The 18,593-nt window shown below is 39.0% G+C and overlaps 3 protein-coding genes across 4 annotated transcripts; 1 reads left to right on the top strand and 2 right to left on the bottom strand.

Annotated features, from left to right (window-relative positions):
* Window positions 1–1,858: 1,858 nt before the first annotated feature.
* LOC132193792 (organic cation transporter protein) lies at window positions 1,859–11,742 on the top strand. Its single transcript, XM_059614682.1, has 9 exons — window positions 1,859–2,196; window positions 6,451–6,643; window positions 7,091–7,349; window positions 9,422–9,614; window positions 9,669–9,774; window positions 9,905–10,017; window positions 10,079–10,293; window positions 10,522–10,697; window positions 10,928–11,742. The coding sequence occupies exons 1-9, from the start codon at window positions 1,949–1,951 to the stop codon at window positions 11,360–11,362; spliced, it is 1,938 nt and encodes a 645-aa protein (XP_059470665.1). The 5' UTR covers window positions 1,859–1,948; the 3' UTR covers window positions 11,363–11,742.
* Window positions 11,743–11,788: 46 nt separating this feature from the next.
* Window positions 11,789–14,558, bottom strand: LOC132193785 (uncharacterized). The gene is made up of 9 exons (XM_059614671.1): window positions 14,251–14,558; window positions 13,852–14,119; window positions 13,697–13,795; window positions 13,483–13,634; window positions 13,371–13,423; window positions 13,028–13,316; window positions 12,472–12,841; window positions 12,282–12,400; window positions 11,789–12,226 (listed from the first exon to the last, which is right to left on the bottom strand). Exons 1-9 carry the CDS (start codon window positions 14,359–14,361, stop codon window positions 12,041–12,043), a joined length of 1,647 nt encoding a protein of 548 aa, XP_059470654.1. The 5' UTR covers window positions 14,362–14,558; the 3' UTR covers window positions 11,789–12,040.
* Window positions 14,559–14,880: 322 nt separating this feature from the next.
* On the bottom strand, window positions 14,881–18,122 carry LOC132193824 (uncharacterized). 2 transcript variants are annotated; one of them, XM_059614734.1, is made up of 9 exons: window positions 17,901–18,122; window positions 17,604–17,802; window positions 17,422–17,512; window positions 17,230–17,351; window positions 17,013–17,164; window positions 16,671–16,964; window positions 16,503–16,615; window positions 16,353–16,448; window positions 14,881–15,622 (listed from the first exon to the last, which is right to left on the bottom strand). In XM_059614734.1, exons 2-9 carry the CDS (start codon window positions 17,790–17,792, stop codon window positions 15,399–15,401), a joined length of 1,281 nt encoding a protein of 426 aa, XP_059470717.1. In that variant the 5' UTR covers window positions 17,793–17,802; window positions 17,901–18,122; the 3' UTR covers window positions 14,881–15,398. The 2 variants fall into 2 exon arrangements, with proteins under 2 accessions (XP_059470717.1, XP_059470716.1); XM_059614733.1 differs by having other exon boundaries at window positions 14,882–15,748; window positions 16,179–16,448.
* Between the last annotated feature and the right edge of the window lie 471 nt (window positions 18,123–18,593).

Genomic DNA, 18,593 nt, shown 5'->3' with positions numbered 1-18,593 from the left:
TGGACGCGGTTTGTTATTTCACGCGTTAATGCACATGATGAAATGGAACCTCTGTAAACCGACGGCGGTATTAAAGGTTATCGATTCTTAAGTCACTCAACTTTGAGCATGCGACGTGGGGCCATAATACACCACATGTATCTCGGCACTGTATTTATCTCCTGCCTTTTTTTTCATCACACACGCTTAGTTCGAGGTCTGCTCACGTAAAAAACAGGTCCTGGTCGCGCGAGACCGCGGCCGATACAACGCAAATATAGACCTTTACGTAATTTGATCTCACGCGAGTAAAGAAGCCTTGATCTTCACCAAAGTTCCATAATCTCCTAACATCAATCATTAGGAGGATCGCCTTTTCCCGGAAATACTAATAATAAATAAAAACACTCTCTTCACCTCAATCGATTAAAAGTTAATGTTATTAAATTTATTTTTTAGAAACAATTTTACTTGAATTTAGAAATAAATGTTTCTAATTGAATAGTTATTTGAATGCAAAAAAATTGCACCTTGATATTGAATTTGCTAGCAAAAGTTCAATGTTTATTGAAAGTGCGTGGCGGAGACAAACTCGCTTTTGCGAAATACTTTGAATGCTCTCCTGTCCGCAGCAGCAAAGGCCACGCTCTGTCGGAAGTAGAGATTAAAAGGTCCAGCCAAGATACGCAGGTGCCGCGCTGAGCTCTCATTTGCCTACAACATTATGTATTTATACACCGACCGGCCTGATTTATTCAACGCCGACGCCACATCCTTCCTTCCGTCCTTCCTGTCTGCGTGCTCATTTATTTTGAAAGATATTATCTTTTATTATGTGAAGAACAGCAAATTTTCAAAGCCAAATAATGCTATAAATTTAGTATAAAAAGCTCTTTCATAAAAATGTGTTTGGGTTAAGCAGAGGGATTGTTTTATTCACGCTGAAAAAAGCCAATTTTTCTTATGAAAATCTTTTCAAGCTCAGGTCAATTTTGTAAGAAAAGACTTTTTAACCCAAAATAAATTTAATAAAAAATAAACTGATTACTTAAAGTTAACCAAAATCTATAATAAAGTAACAAATGATAAGAGTTAATATATTTGACAATTATAATCTACATTAATTTTGGATGAGGAATTATTTGGGAATAAAAATTTTCATTTTAAATGCATAATATTTAACAGTTTTGTAATAATCAGATTAAATATGAAGATTTAGTAGTTAATTCTATAAAATGTCTACTCATTGTAAATATATGGTGTAAAATGTAGTATAAAATCTTAATTCTTTTCATTATATATCAAATTTAACTGCAAAAACTTTAATTTTTGAGATGTATCGTCAGTGATCAGTGATTTTGCCTGTGTCAATAGATATAATTTAAAACTGAATTGTCTCATGGTGAAGGATTCTTGAAATGCATGTGCGTATATTGGATTAAAATATTTGCCTCAGCATATTTTACAACTGACTCTTTCTAAAAATCCAAAACCGGTTGGCGTCCAATTGGATTTTATCTTGGTCTTTCCTTGTGCTGAAAGGATAGAGAAAGAGAATCCCTGCTGACGTCACCTTAAATACGTCTTGCCGTGGATTTCTCCAATGAAAGGGAAACCGCAAAATTCCCATTTGATCAAAATAATCATAATAAAAAAGACTTTTTTTTATAAATTTGAAACTGATTTGAAATAACCAACAAATCAAATAATACCAACGTTTGCCTAACCCTGAGAGCTGCTGGACCAGTGCGTGTTAATTCATTGAGCGAGATGAAGAATCCTTAAGAGTGGCGCGGGCCGCATGTGCGGCCCCCACCGCCGCCGCCGCCGATTCCCTCTTTTCCGAGATATAAAAGCTGCGGCCGGGGCTCGCGGTTCTTCAAGTCTGCGTGTGCCGCCCGCCGAGAGTTACACCAATTTTTCCGAGACTAATTTTGTTCTGTGGTGCGTTTTTCTTGACCTCACGAAGATGGCCACAGAGCAAAAGGCCGCCCCCAAGACGGCGGAGGCGGTGGCGGCGGAGCCGGCCTCGGTCGACTTTGACGACGTGTTGCCCCATTTGGGCGAATTCGGGCGCTACCAGAAGCTGCTCTTCCTGCTGCTGGCGCCGTTCATGTTTTTCGTCGCGTTCGTCTACTTCAGCCAGATCTTCATCACACTCACCCCCGACCACTGGTGCCACATCCCAGGACTCGAGTTCCTCACCCCCGAAGAAAGGTTAGTCGTGTGTGGAAAAAGTTAACTAAATCAAAAAGAAATTATAGCATAAATAATTAAAATTACTTAATTTGTGTAAATAATTGTTCGAATATTATAAAAAGTTAAAGATTTAAAAAAAAAATTAAATTGAAAGTGATTGAAGGATTTCTTATTCTTTTTACAACAATATGGTGTTAAATTTGCAAAATTTGTTCCATTTTTTAAGTGTTGATTTAACTAAACCAATAAGAAGTTCTGAAATAATTTGAAACATTCTCATTTTGATGGAAAAAGCAAACCAAAAATAACTATTGTTTTCCCCTTGTTAAAAATTTTTTTCTTTTACTTTTTCTAAGATAATTTTTTATCTCCTTTTTTGCTCTAAAGGAAACGTCAAGCACTTTTTATCAGAAAGTAAGTTTCCAACTAAGGGTAAAAATGAGAACTATTTTGTTTACTTAAAAAAAACCCTCAACTAAAATATTCCTCGAAGTCTGAACATCTGCAGGAAAAACCAGTAACCGCGAGACAATAAAATCCCCTTCTTTTATTCATTAACGTGATCGTGTGTGTGTCACTAACCTGCCGCTCTCATGTATAAAAGAGCACAATCGACAAAGAGCAATTGCAGAGGAAAACATGAAATACGCACTCGCGGCGGCTACTTTACATATTTGCACGCTTGAATGGCGCGACGAGCCTTGAACAAAGAAACTCCAATATTTGCCATTGTCTCCGCAATAAACTTGCTCTCATGTTTAATTTTTCGTTTAATTGAAAAGTTAAGGACTACATAAGGGAATCCCTTCTTAAGAAACCTAGTTTTTCACACCAAATTATGTAAGAAAAAAAAAACAGGAAGAAGTGCGCGGTATGGTCAATCCCAATACCACAAAAGCCACTTCCTTTCTGGTTTTGTCAACGAAAATTGAGGTTCATTGAGATCTAAAATAAAACTCTGGTTCAAAAATACGTATCTGCAGAATTAAATATCAGTTGACGATTAATTTTACCATTTCCAAGATGCATAAAAAATAAATCAAGATTTCTTTAAATTCATAATATATAAAAATCGTACTTGACTAGTTGTTCAATTTGATTATGCAAAAGTAATTTTACATTTAACATTACTTTATGAACTCAAGATTGAGATCGACAATGGATTTTATATATCACATTAAGAACTTTTAGTGCAAGTAGAATATTCGGGCCTTATTATTGCTAAATGAAATCATTAAAAATTACAATAAATTGGTCTTATTACGCTCGAGTGATTTTCAGTTCCGTTCTCGCATCTCGCAATTTGTGAAGTGGCTGCGGCGATACATTAAAGCTTGGCAAACACCTTGAATCGTGAGGCCGGATGAGAGGAAAAGTATAAAGCTGCGATGTGTGCCCTACTCACTGTACAATTGCTCAAGCGCGGCTAGATCCGTGCATGACTTTGAGCGAAAAAAAAACGCTCAAGATCGCGTTGGCAAAGGTGCATAAACTGCATTTACGAAAGAGTGCGCATGCATAAAATTGATTTAATTTGGCATCGAACGCTGCACTTTCGCTATTCGATCCAAGACACTCCCTTTGCTCACTGGTTACAATTTAATTGAATCTTAATCATGATAGAAAAATATAACTTGTTGCATTTAATTATAATAAAAACCTGTTTTTCTCCATATTAGTCGCAGCAAAGTGCGAATAAATTGTTACTTTGATATTTTTTTCAATGAAAGGCCGTTTTATAATTACGTGAAAAGACAAAGTGATCACGATCGATAAAAATTTTGTCTGCGGTAAACTTAATTTTAGCCCGATTGTCGTGACTTGAGCAACTGACCTTGCACATTTTTTTATCGCAATTAATTTTTTTGTTCATCCTAATTGGAAAGATTTTAATTTTATTGCTTCCGGACAAGGAAATGATACACAATAATTTCGTTAATTAATTAGCGGAGAAATAAATTCCTCCTTTGAATTGCGTAACAAGTTGATCGAATGCTTTTAAATTGCATTATATAAGCGTTTTATCGCATTTCAAAAGATTTAATGTGCACGCACGAATTGAATCACAAACTCACGTGAAATAATCTATCTTGTCTGCGGAGAAAGTGAAAATGTGGTTAAAACTGCGAGACTAATTCTCTCATAATCCACCTCGTCACGCTCTAAAACACGTTGTAATGAATTTTTTGTTTAAAAAAAAACAAGGCGCCTGGATGACAAGTGCGAATCGTTTCAAGTTCACGGTCTGAGAAAAAAATAATAAAAAAAAAAAAACAAATAGATAATAAAACACGCTCGACCTTCTCACTCTGCATTCACATTGAATTAATAATGCGAAATTGTGTCAACGCCGAGTTTGACACGGCAGAGTGAGAAACATTGAATGCCGTAGACGAAAATCGGGGGAAAAACAAAAAAATCCCCTCGAATCACGGCAGGTATTTTTATTAAGACGAGTTTTTTGCTCGTTAATGGAAACGAGCGAGACAGGAAAAGAGCTAATTATCGACTTTCAATATATTCACTCTCATTTTTAGATTCAATGTTATCAGCTTTTAAGTCTCCAATTTTTGGTTATTCGCAAGGCCGGTGACTAAAAATCACGTGAAAGGGACAAAAAATTAACCCTTAATTTTTTTTTTTTTTTTTTTTAATAAAGTATATTTATTTGAAAAGAAAATTACAAGTCCGGCCAACTCCGGCCAACTAATGAAGCATAAAAGGCGGCCAAACCAACTCGAGACAGGAGGAAATTGCGAGCGTTGAAGTCTCCAACACGCCCTCCGCGGTCGCAGGCAAAAAAGGAAGCATTTATTACATAATGCGCGGTTTTTATTAATTTAATTTTTTTCTCAAACATTTAGCCAAGGTTTGAAAGTGGCGGATTTTCTCTTAGCGCTAAAAACTTACTCAATATTAAGATTGATGGACATGTAAACAAAAGTATACACAGTAGTTTGAATTTACTTTCTCTTCATGGAAATCGCGCAATCACAAAAAGTTGTAAAATGACACTCAAGCAACATAGTAAATTAACTTTTAATCATTCATTTTTTTGAATGATGACATAAAAAAATTAACATAAAATACATAAATAATTATTACAAATATAAAAAAAATAAAAATTTTGTAGGGAAATGGAAAATGAAAATATTTTTCACCAGAGTCTACTTAAATGGTAAAATTAAAGCCAGAATTTCACTTTCGTTGCACCCACAAAAAAGTTGATTCTTTTAAGCTTGTGAGCGGAATGTATTGTACCTTACACCTGATCCTAGGAAGGATAAGATTCAAATATTTCCTCAGAAATCCTATTAGGCACCGCGGATTATAAACACGGTCGATCGGCTCTGCATCTGAATAGCTCAGTAAACTCGTTGACCTTGCGACGCGACACTAAAAATGTGCCTGAAAAAACGGTTGCAGTGACTTAATTCTCTGAAAGAAATAAAACCCTATATTTTAAACTCTACTTAAAGCCATTTAACAATTTGAGATATTTCTTGCAAAAAAAAAAAAGATTTATTTGTTAAGAAAATGAAAACATTTTTTACTTTAATGAGAAATTTAATAAATTTTTGTTTACAAAAAAGAAATCACACCAATTGGAAACAATCCGAGCGAGAAATTTGCAAATAACTCTGAAAATTCTCACGTCAAGTGATCGTTTTTCGCAGTCCATTTGCAGTTTGTAAATCAACGCCGCTCGTTCCAAGGTCTTTCTAGTCGTTATCAGCGATTTCTCATTAGCTTCGCTCTCGGGGCGAAAGGGAATATTCGAAGATAATTAACCATTTGTCCGTGCGTGTATTCTCGCCCTTGAACCGACGTAGCTGCAAAGTGCAGCCGAGCGCAAAATTGCCACGCACAGATGCAAAATGAATCTCGATCAAAGCGGTCCGGCGAGGAAATTATTGGCAAAAAACAGTGATCTCGGCAAAAAAGTTAAAATTTTCCCCAAGGATGGGAAAACTTTAATCACAATTTTAGGCACCAAATTTTAGAGCAAAAACAATAGCCATAATTTTATTTACATCTTCAAAGAATTGATTTATAAAAATCATTAAAAAAAGAATTTTCCACCTTCTTCTCTCAAAAAACTAGAGTCTGAAGAGTGAATTTTTTTCTTTTTTTTAATTTTAAAATCAATTCTTCCACCAATTTAATCATCTTCATGATAATAAATAAATTAAATTTTTACATTAATTACAATTAATGAATCTTTTATGAGAAAAACTATTAATCAAATTTATTCATGTTTTTGTTCCACAGAGTTCGCTTGGCCATTCCCGCAAGTACGAGTTCGCCGAACGGATTCGACATGTGCCGCATGTACAACGTCAACTTCACGAGGATGCGGCTCGAGGGACGCACGATGGCTGACCCGTCGTGGCCAACTGTAAAGTGCCAGTACGGATGGGAATTCAACTACACCGAGATTCCCTACTCGACCGTAACTTCCGAGGTACACGCGGACTTTCCCAGCTAATGACTCACATTACGAGAGAACCCCGCGGCTCATCGCATTAAACGCCAGTCCAGTCATTTTCCTGCAAACGCCACTTCCTCATTTCCTCTTTCCTGCTTCCAAATCACTTGATTTTTGTACTCAAGTTCATTCTGCGAATTAATTTTGATGATGTTTATTTTTTAGATTAGCATTATATTTTTCTTAGATATATTAATTGAATTTGGATAAACATATTTTCTTTTTAATCATTTGTATTAAAGAAAAAAAGTTGAGTTGGAAAAATGAAATAAAACCTTCTCAAAATTTACAAGATAAAAATAATAAAATTTAACGTTAGGCAACCAGCTCGATCAGAGTGCTTGGCACGTTGCCTATATTCACATTTGGGCAGGGTGATTTTGTATTATTTCCGCAATAAATTTGTGATTATTCTGGCTGCAGTTTGGATGGGTTTGCGACAACGACAGTTTGGCCACGTGGGCTCAGGCGATTTTCTTCCTCGGCGCCATCACGGGCGGTCTCCTCTTTGGCTGGATTGCCGACCACTACGGCCGAATTCCGACCCTCGTCGGCACCAACCTGGTCGGCTTTGCTGCCGGAATGGCCACCCCGCTCACGTCCACCTTCTGGGAATTCGCCCTTTGCAGATTCTTCGTCGGAATGGCTTTCGACAACTGCTTCACCATGATGTACATTCTTGGTGAGTACAATTAATTTTATCCATGAAAAAACTACAAGAAATTTTTATTCATAATTTAAATTGCTTTAGAATTTTTCTCAATTAGAAGATGGTGCTTTAAAAAAATAGTTTAAAAATAATAAAATTTTAGCGAATATTTTAAATCATTGTAGCTGAATAATAATTATCATATAATTTGCGATAGCCACGGCAATCTGTGAATAAAAAGCACCCATAATTATAATTAAATTCCGATAAATATATCCCACCATTAATGCGGTTTGAAGATCAAGGCTCAAAAATCCGTAAAGGGAATATTTCCACGGCGATTTAGATTTTGCAGAATGCAAGAACTTAAGCACCTTTTGAAGAATTGAATTAAATTTTGATCTCATTTAGAAATAAATTAATTACCACTGAATCGTCCAATACGTGCTTTGATGAATACAGTCGATAAATCTCACTTGCAACCTGAATAGACTAATTTTTTTTTAATAATAATATTTATCCTTTAAATACGTATAATTAAAATACTTGTCTTTGGCACCGATCGCAGCTCCAAAGCATCAAGAGTAATTTAAAAGCGACGTAGCCAGTAAATATTCCCAGACCTGGCGCTTTGGTAGTTCGATTATTAACGTAATAAGTCATTATTGTTAAATTCAACAATAGGACGACGTCGAATAAAAAGCAAATGGAAATAATCGGCCTCGTTGAGTTTGTCAAGTGCTGGTGGGCCGCGAAAATGTGGTCGTATCCACTGGAAAGTTTTCTCAGCGTTTCTTTCCTGTCTAAAGTCACTGCGTTCCTCAATTTAGTAATTCCCTCCTTAAAAATTTAAAATAATTTTTGTAAACCAATTATTTATCTTAATATTTATACCAAGAGAGTGTCGAGTCTGCTTGAAATTTGCACGTTGAAAAAAACCAGCATGTGCACCGTTGCCTCCTGCACTAGATGAATCAAAAAGTGGAAACTAATTTGTCGGCTCGTGTCGTTGGCCAAGGTGACGACGAACATGACGACGAAGGGAAGTTTGAAAGTGATGAAAATGGCCACGATTAGACTCGCATTAAAAGTTTCGGCGATCGTGCCCATTTCCTCCTGCGCTCGGAAAAGTCTCGTCATGACCGTTTCGACTATTTCGGTCGTTTTTCCACTGAACGGAATGACCGCGAGCGCGAAGACGCCGCACACGATTTTCGCCAGCGTCATCAAAGTGTAGCTCTTGATTTTTTCCCACCGCTCGACTTCTTGCGACTCGTCGGTCAGCAAATCTAAGTATCTGGACAAACTGGCCAGAATGTATTGAATGTAGCCGACGCAGATGAAGCCGAGCACAATTGCGTTCAAGAGCACATTGCGTTTGTCGAGCACGAGTTTTTTACTCGTGATGCAATTGTAGGGCAGAATCAGATGCACTTTCAGGTAGAACAGAAACACTGCGAGACCTTGCAGCCTTTTCTTCGACATCGTAACCTATTCTCTGAACGCGCGCACTGCCCAAATGGGGAAGCAATCTCGAGTCTTTATTTGGCCAATCGATTTCTTTGCATTAAATTTAGAACTGACAATGAGAATTAAAGTGCATTATTGATCTGTTAACGTATTTTGATGCCCACTCCATTTATTGTAATCGATTAATTGAGGAAATAAATTAGCAAAACCTAATGAAGGTCTCTACTATTAGAATATTATTGCTTTTCTGTCGCCACTTTTCAACATCTGTCGTTTTTCGATCCAGACAAGTCTGCCAGTCACCTTGATCAAAAGTAATAGCTTCTTACATTTATATTTATTTTTTTTATTAATTTCAACTAACGCACTCGTAATTCATGACGGCCGTTTGCATAAACTGCTCTTGATTGTCGCAGTGAAAGAATTCTAATTTATTTTATTAATAATGAAAAGCGTTAAGTGACATGCCGTGCGCAGTTAGAATTGCCCTTGAAAGGTGCGGGATTATAATGAAAAATGAAAACCGTGCCCTAGTTTTCTTGGCGCCAATTACATTTAATTTATATAGAAAAAAACATGCTATGAATTTATATGATTTGAGAAAACTTTAATTGAAACAAATATTTTGTGTTCAGTTTTGGAATATGTGGGACCCAGTTGGAGAACATTCGTTGCCAACATGTCCATCGCCATCTACTTCACCCTCGGCACGGTCATGTTGCCTTGGATGGCCTATTTCATCGCCGACTGGAAGCTCTTCTGCGTGGCCACGTCGATGCCTCTGCTGCTCGCGGTTCTCACCCCCTGGATTGTTCCCGAAAGTGCCAGGTACGATTGAAATTAATTTCAACTTTTACTTCGATTTATAATATAATTGTGCAGGTGGCTCGTGTCGCAAGGAAAGATCGACCGCGCCATCAAGATCATGAAGAAATTCGAGCGCATTAACAAGAAGAAAGTTGACCCGCAGATCTACATTGATTTCAAAGTGAGCATTGTTTGACTAAAATAGAAAGCAATTTTAACGCGGAAGCAATGAAAATTTATTCAGAGCAAGAAATCTCATTATTTCAACAAAACAAAATATTTATTTATTTAACAATTAAATTTTGTGGCAGGATTCTTGCGTCAGAGCGCAAAAGGAGGAAGACCAGGGCAAGTCGTACTCGGTGATCGACCTTTTCAAAACGCCGCGCATGAGACGCATCACCCTCCTGTTGATTGCCATTTGGTAATTATTTGTTTTTTTCTCCTCTCACATTTGCAGTGATTAAATTTTCGTTGTCACGCAGGATGATAGTATCGCTGGTGTATGACGGCCACGTGCGAAGCGTGGGCGCCCTCGGCCTCAACGTTTTTGTCACCTTCACCATCGCATGCTCCACCGAGTTCCCGGCCGACACTCTGCTGATTTTGTTCTTGGACCGCTGGGGCCGCCGCTGGCTCGCTTGCGGCACCCTCATCGTCAGCGGAATCTTCAGCCTGCTCTCCACCATGGTCCCGCAAGGTTTGTGTCATTTCAATCAAATCTCAAAAACGTAATTTTTCAAATACTTTAAGATAATATTTTAAATCAAACTTAATCCTAAAATAATTAAGCAAAATAAGGTAAATTTTGACTTTAAAATTTATACTTTTATGCTCAATGACTTGAGACACCTGCATACAAAATTTTCTAATATCTGCGCACTTTTTGATCCTGCAGTTTTAATTTTGATTTTCTTTTTAATTTCAGGAGCTGCCTCTGCTGCTTTGGCCATCATGGGCCGCTTCAGCGTCAACATTGCCTATAACATTGGTCTGCAATACGCAGCCGAGCTTCTGCCCACGGTTGTCCGAGCTCAGGGCGTCGCCCTGATCCACATCATGGGCTACGTTGCCAGCATTATGTCCCCCTTCATCGTTTACCTGGTAATTAAGTTTTAAAATATTTCAAGGAGAATGGATTTTTTATCCTAAATTAAAATCGGCCCAATTAATATTGGAGATGATTTTGATTACTTTAACTAATTTGGAGGTATTGAATTTTTGGATTTCACTGAACAAATCAAATTATGGCAAAATTAAATTAAACCTCTAAAAATGTTCATTGATCTTTCACTTTTTTCTCAAATAAGAGAATTTTGTAAACGCAATTTCAGGGTACCCTGAGCGCGACGCTGCCCTTCCTGGTGCTGGGCGGTTTGTCCATCCTGGGCGGCTGCCTGGCGCTCTTCCTGCCCGAGACGCTGAACCACGAATTGCCGCTGACCCTGCAGGACGGCGAGGAGTTCGGCAAGGACCAGAAGTTCCTCGAGTTCCCGTGCTGCGGCAACAAGACGTACTCGGACGAGGTCAACTCGTCGACTGAGGTCGGTCGCAGCACCTTCTACAGGGCGGACGCGGGCAGGTCTTCGGCGCGGGCGTCGATGCGCGCCTCCATCAGAGGCGAGACGTTCCGCTCGAGCATGATCGTGCGCTCGTCCATGATCCGCCACAGACAAGTCTCCAAGGACGACGCGGCCGCCGCCGAAACCACCCCCAGCAAGTTCCTCACACCCCCCGAGCTCGGCCAGATCGAGAAACAGAGATACTAGAGGTGGATAAATGTCACTACCAAGCGTGTTTCGTTACCTAAGCTCTAGTCATCAACATTTCTTGATCTAAGCGCCGTCGTCTATAGTATTTATTTGTCTCAAATTTATGTCAAAGATCAACTGGGAAGATAAATTTGATCCGACTTTAGATTTTCTTGTACAGTTTACGCTGCTGAAGCTCTATTATATGAGGCTGCAGACGAATGCATTTTAATTTCGAGGTTGTACGAAACAAAAATTTATGCATTTTTTTAGTGTATGGAACTAAAAAGCCAGTGCATTGCATTTTTCAAAGCCAAATAGTGGAAATGTTGCAGGGCAATTTATAGAATTATAGTTTTAACTTTTCAATAAAATAAAAATTGTAAAATTTACTACGATTTCCTCCATTTTACTCCTTAGAACATAAAACAACCCAAAGAAAAATTCTATTTTGGTTTTAAATTTTTATTATTAGCATCTAAACGAATGGCATAAATTTCATTAAAGTGTTTATATCTCGAGCATCAAAATATAAGGACTTGGTACAAAAATAATACCACAGTTGGTACATTCGTGAGTTTAAAGTGAAGACTTATAATGAGTTGCTGAACGCGCATGGTTTTTCTACAGGCGCAAACTAAATTAATTGATCTGCTTTGAAAGGAGCTTTTCCACTGCTAACTTTGGTAAGCGTTTTTAAACAGTTGCATCTTGGGATTTTTTATCACTAATGTCCAAAGCGGCGGCACTTCCTCCCTCCTTCGGAGCTTCAACTTGATTGTCCTTGGGTTTGTCTTTGTTGAACTGCACCAGGACGGCGGTCATGTTGTCACAACCTGTGCCGTCGCCACTCAAATTCGGAGCAAGGATTTCTTTGAACATCTGAAATAATAAAATTTAATAACAAATTCCTAGCCAGGATGAGCAGCAATCGCACCTGCTCAAGGATGTCATTCAGAGAAACATCCAAAGAAAGACGGTCCCAGACAAAGTTTGCCACTTCGTCAGAGGTCATGTCGTTCCAAATTCCATCACACGCCACAAAAAGGAACTTGTCTAAAATTTATTATATATGAAAAAAAAATTAGAATCAATTTAAATGTGGAAATTCTGGCACAAAAACAAACCTTCTTCTTTGTCTCCAGAAGAAATTTCTTGAGTAATTATGTCAGGAAAAGCAATGACTTCTTGTTTCTCAGCAGGCAGCTCCTTGTTGGCCTTGAAAACAAAATCTCCAAAGGCCCTCGAGAGGTTGAGGCCTCCGTCGACCCGTCCGTCGTCGTCCACCTCACCTCCAGCATTTTCGATGCGCTCCTTCTCCTCGGGCAGCTCAGGTTTGTGGTCCTTGCTCAGTTCGACGGCTATTACTTTGGTGACCCCGTCTTCTCCTTTCACCACACGACCCAGAATGGCCCTCGAATCACCGATGTTGGCCACGGTAACTTTGTCTTTGGCCAGCAAGGCAACAACAGCAGTCGTTCCAGACTCAATGCCAGGCTGAAAATAAAATCAGATAAATTAAGCATGGACGGTTAAAAAACTAATTGTAATTATCTAACATTAATTGAAAAGCAGTGATTTTTAACTTGATAATTAATTTTAAGTGAATGTTCTGCAATTGATTTTAATTATTGGTAAAATTTGTAAATCATCTGATTCTTGAAAGCACAAATTTGAACTCACAGTGCTATTGAGCCCGGTGAGGACTGGCTTCCTTTTCTTCGGAGGTGCACCTTCCTCTCCTTCCTCGTCGGAACTAAGTTCTTCGGCCATTCTCTTCCTTTTCAGATAACGCATCAGCCACATGTGCCCTGGAGTTTCATTTTCCATGTCTTCCTCGTCATCACCCTCCTCATCATCCTCGTCTGTGCCAGATTCACCTCCGCTTTCCTCGGACCCTGACGTACCTTCCTCGTCTTCACTGTCGAAAGTTTCGTCATCGTCCTCCTCACTACTTTCATCAGTTGATTCCCTGAAATTTCAAAGGTTAATAAAATCGCGTTATTTAAACACGACATTTCCCTACTTCTCTTCTTTGGACCCCTTTTCCTTGGGTGAGCTCTTCTTTCTTTCTCCCCTCTGCAAATGACACTCTTTGCAATTAATGGCTCTATTTTAGAGTTTAAAAAAAAACTCACGCCAGGTCTTCCAGGAGATCCTCCACTGCCACCCGCACTTGCAGGTTCGGCCACACCGGATGAACCTCCAGCTCCTGAGGAACTACCTCCTTCCCCTCCATTCTCTTCCGCCTCTTTATTCTCTGCACTGCCATTCACTTTTCCTGCATCATCTGAAAATTAACAAGAGAATCAATATTTTTCAGATCAATTGAACAAAACCCCGAAGTATCACCTTTCAATTTGTCCTTCATGTACTTCTGCAGGACCTTTTCCAAAGGAGTGCAGGCCTCTTCGAGGAGACCATTGACATCTTCAGGTTCAAAATCAGAGTCTGGAAAGGTTTTTTGTTTGGGAATTTGATTTTAATTATATTCAATAATATCCAACCGTTGGCGGCGTCGCCCGTGGACATGTTCATGATGTCCTTGAGTTTCTTGATGACTTCCGGGGTTCTGAGGGACTTGTCGAAGGACATGAAGGCCTCCTCGAGGGCCTCTTTGAAGTCGCCATGCTTGTACGAGAGGTCATTCTTGATGTGTTCGGGCAAGTTTTCGGCGCAGTATTTGGCGACCTCGAAGCCTCCGTGGCCGTCGAAAACGGCGAACAGAGAAATGTCCTTGTCTTGATCGAAATTCGGCAGACAGGCGTGGGCGTCCTGAAATGTCAATGTTCACGTTTATATAGCTTCAAAATAATTACACTGGTAAATTATGCAAATTAAGGCGGAAGGGTAATTCTCTTCTCGGGGGGTGAAATCTCGGACAAAAAGGATCATTTCGTTCTCACCTCTTGGTTGATCCTCCAGCCCTGCATGGACGCCGCCGCGAATTTGTAGAAGGCGCCTTCGCCCTGTTCACTTTCGATCTCGGTCGCCGGGTGACTCCGATAATTACCCATGGTGAGCCAAGTCACACTTCTTGACGGGCAATCGCGGTTCGCCGATTAGCAGCGTGACAAACGGCCGAACCCGACAAAGCTTTCCAGTTCGTCCAAGTCTTCTCACTTTGGCGTGGGCACGAGGCAAACACCGGCAAATTGTTCCAAACCAATTGTTTCTTCGCGTGCCAGGTTTCGGCAGGGCGGCTTCTAAAAAAAAAACGCGTTTGAAACCTCCTAGCAAAATAAGCGAAACCTCCTCGCACTCGCAGCTTTTCAATCTCAAAGCGCGGCAAAACATTGCGGACAGCAGAGTTGTTATTAGTTACGTTCAACAAGTTTATCTTAGGAACATATTTCCTGACTTGTTTTAAATCCTTGTTTTTGTACAATAACTATTTCAAAATAAAAAATAATTTGACAGAATCAATAAATAAATTAATAATATGCAAATAATGATGCTGACGAGGGATAAGGATTTCTGTAAAAATTGTTGCCAAACAAATTATAATTTATGAATTGTTATTTATTTAATGTTCTATTTCAAACTAGGACAAAACGGAACCACCACAAGCCAAAGAATTCTGCCAAATCTTCCAGGGTCAGAAAGACACCTCATCTGCCGCAATGAGCCCTTCGGTCGACAAAATAAGTTTTGTCTTACTTATTCATTTTGACTAATCATTGAGGGTATTATTTTGAATGAAAATATATTTCATTGTATTGTTAAAAATTATTCTTATTAATAGGATTTTCATCTTAATTAATCCAGAGGACTGAAAAAAATTCAGCGTAATTTAACTTCAGCCAGCCAGCATTTTGCCCAGGAATCCGAATCATGGATTGAAAAAATACTGAATGTTAATTTAAACTACTTTAATCATCCACTTTTGCAAATTAATTTTCTCAGTTCAATTGGCTTATAAGAATAGAACAGCCCAATTAAGGTCTCTTTTTTAGTACTGATATTGGAATTTTAAATCATTTAAAGAACCTCTGCTATTTAATATAAGCCGATTGAAAAAACATTGTTAGAATAAAAAGTAAGTAAAGAACTCTTAAACCATCATGGATTTTCTCGGCCTTAGGACTCGAGCTGGAGGGGTTGGAGGGTCACTTTTGGCAGGTGCTTCCTGAAGATCCATCTTCTGAGGAGCCTTTCTTTTGAGGGCTGAAGGGAGTGGCTCAGGGCAAGTCTGTGGCTTGCTTTGTCCTAGCTCGCTCTTCAAATCCTTGAGGGGAATGTTCTTCTTAGCACCTTTTTCATTGATGGGTTTGGAAGGGGCAGCCTTGGAGCTGCTGTTCTTCTTCTGGGAGCATTTCTTAATTGATTTACTGGATCCCTTCACACTCCTCTCTTCCTTTGTTGCTGGCACGATTGCCTTCTTAGCTCTAGTGTCTGGCTTGTCTGAAAATTTTAATTTTTATAAGATATTCATCGTGTAATTAACCCAAGTAAATATTCGGTTAAATTTGACATCAGCAAGCATTTAACTAAGGAATTTGAATCATGAATACAATAAATACTGTAAAAAACAGCTACGTTAATTTGCGCACGATATATTTGAATCCTCTCTTAAAAATATTATATTTTTAGTTCCATTAATATAGCTTTTAAAATACAAAATCAATCAGCCCAATGATCTTGTTTAAAAACAATTGTTGGAATACTGATATTTTTTTAAGTTGGAATTTCAAATAATTTAAAAATTTCTGCTATTTATTGTAAGATTGCTAATGTTAGAATGGAAAACTGCTGGAAAAGTCGAGAACTGTGGAACTCAAGTTTGTATGGATTTTCTCGGTCTGAGGATTCAAGCTGGAGGTTTCAGTGTCACCTTTGGCAGGTGATTCCTGTGGACGAACATCTATCTGAGGAGCTTCCTCGCCCTTTCTTTCGAGGGCTCCAGCGAGTGGCTCAGGATGACTCTGTGGGTCGCTCTGCAAATCTTTCAGGGGAATTTCCTTATTCTTGGCAAGGGCTTTTCTACTGATGGGTTTGGAAGGGGCAGCCTTGGAGCTTTTCTTAGTTGATTTGCTGGTTCCATTCTTCACACCCCTCTTTTCCTTTGCTGGCATGATAGCCTTCCTAGCTCTGATTGACGTGTCTGAAAATTTAAATTTTATTTACAGTGAACTGGGATTAAGACCTGATAATTTACGAGTGATCTGAGGAATTTTGGCCTTCTTCTTGAGGGTGGGTCGTTGTTTACCCAGCAATAGGAGCAAAGCTTTGATTACCAAAACCTTGGCTTTCTTGTGAGCAGGATCTTGACTATGAACATGAAATGCATTTAGCCATAAAGTTTTAATTTTGATACGAATCAAACCTTGTCCCAAACAAACTCAGGGCAGCAGTTTTCCAGGAAAATTTCCTTTGCTTGGCTGGCTTGGCTGAGTAAAAGTTGACTTTGGCATTGCTCTTGGAACCAAAATAAACCAGCTTGACTGGCTCTTCAGTCAAAGCCCTCTCTTCAGCTCGAGCTTTCTTGGGCGAAAATCCCTTGGGACGTCCACGTGGCCTCTTGGCTAAATCTGAGTAATTGCTAAATTTGGAAGGCTGCATTGTCGCGCCTCCCTGACTCTGCCTTTCCAGCATCATTTCCAGCTTGGTCCTCCTCCTCCTGATGAAAAAAATTAAAACTGTGACTGGAATTTAGGTTTGATTTCACCTTCTCTTCCTGGGAGTGCCCTCACTATCAAATGAAGACTCCTGCTCTGGCTCAAAGCAACGGCGCAGCAATTCCTCCGCAAGCCTAATTTCCTGTTCCTCCACCATTTCCATAGTTTTGGCATCAAGAGGCTGGCCAGCCACTCCTGCATCCTGTCAGAAAAAGAATAATAATGTACTTTTATTTGCACAAAATCAAATTAAAGTAATTAATTTACATCTGATTCTTCATAGAGCAAGGCACGCTGGTTCAAGTCATCAGCAGCCATCGCCTCTGCAAAGTCTTTTTCATTCACCAGGGCCTTTTCCTTCTCCATCCACTTTTTGAACTCGGCAACTGCTGCAATTGTATAATTTTTAAATAATATTATTATGATGATGTATAAAAAAAATTGGACGTGAAATTATACCTTTCTTCTGCAGCTCATCGTTGCCTGAATAAGAGTCGAAGATTTTTATCAGATTCATGGGATTTTTAACAAAGAAAGGACGGTAGATGCACTAGAATTTGAAAAATAAACATGCGCATTAGTTTTCTTTTGAAAAATCATTATTAATTCAGAGTGATGCAAAAATCGGACAATTTACGCACCTTTAAATTGTTGCACCTGATGTGTGCCCAGCCTAAGGAGTGAAATCTGAGGACGATCTTGCCTGGTTCATGATTTTCCTTGAAGCAGAAAAACGGGCAGACTTTGTTGAGCAGCGAAAGCGGCGGCTCATGCTTGTGCGGTTCGTGGTAGATTTTCCTGCAGATGTCAATCTTTTCCACTTGATTCATCTTTGCACTTCTAGAAAAACGAAATATAGAGAATTTAGCTCGACATGAAATTTCTCATGCAAAAGATGGAGATGGATTATTAAGATGGACTGCGGACTCTTTTTTTACCTTTCGGAAAATACGGTAAGCTTGAATTGAGCACGCGGTGGCAGAAAACCGATGCCGAATTGCAAGTCGGCAGTCGGCACAGGAAATGCGCGACGCGGGATCAGCGAAGCTCAATTTCTCCACTAATTCGCACTGGTCTCCAGTTAAGTCTGGCACTTTCTGTCTCGCCTCGTCTGACTCGGCTCTTCTCTTTTGCATGTGCGAACTCGTTCAACAACTCGTTCTTCCTTCGTTCGCTCGTTGGCTCGTCTGCGTCTGCGCGAGACAAAGACAAAGGAGAAGAATAAACCAAAACCTGCATGTACAATCGTGTATTTTCCTGCTCTGCGCCGTCAAGTCTGAACATTCCCACCGAACAGGCAATGTTTCCTCTTCACCCGCTCCACCCTTATCCAGTCGCGCCTTCTAAAAATAGAAAAAATTTCATGCACAATCATGATTATGAACACAAATCGCATGGACACTCGCTCTTCCGCATCACATGCACAAAATGTTCATGGCTTTTTTATGGCGCCACCAAAATGGACAGAAAATAAATTGAAAAATTAATCATACATTCAGTGCACACATCTAATTCAACATTTGTTGTTAAAACTCGATTTTATAATATTGAAAAAAAATTATTGAATTAAAAATTTTTTATATAATTTTTAAAAAAATAATCAGTTTTGCTTCTTACTTTACGATCTATAT

Source organism: Neocloeon triangulifer, unplaced genomic scaffold (assembly GCF_031216515.1).
Source record: "Neocloeon triangulifer isolate White Clay Creek 2 clone unplaced genomic scaffold, ASM3121651v1 ptg000005l, whole genome shotgun sequence".
NCBI classification, from domain to species: domain Eukaryota; kingdom Metazoa; phylum Arthropoda; class Insecta; order Ephemeroptera; family Baetidae; genus Neocloeon; species Neocloeon triangulifer.
Note: the sequence above shows the minus strand (reverse complement) of the source record. Positions and strands in the feature narration are given on the sequence as shown.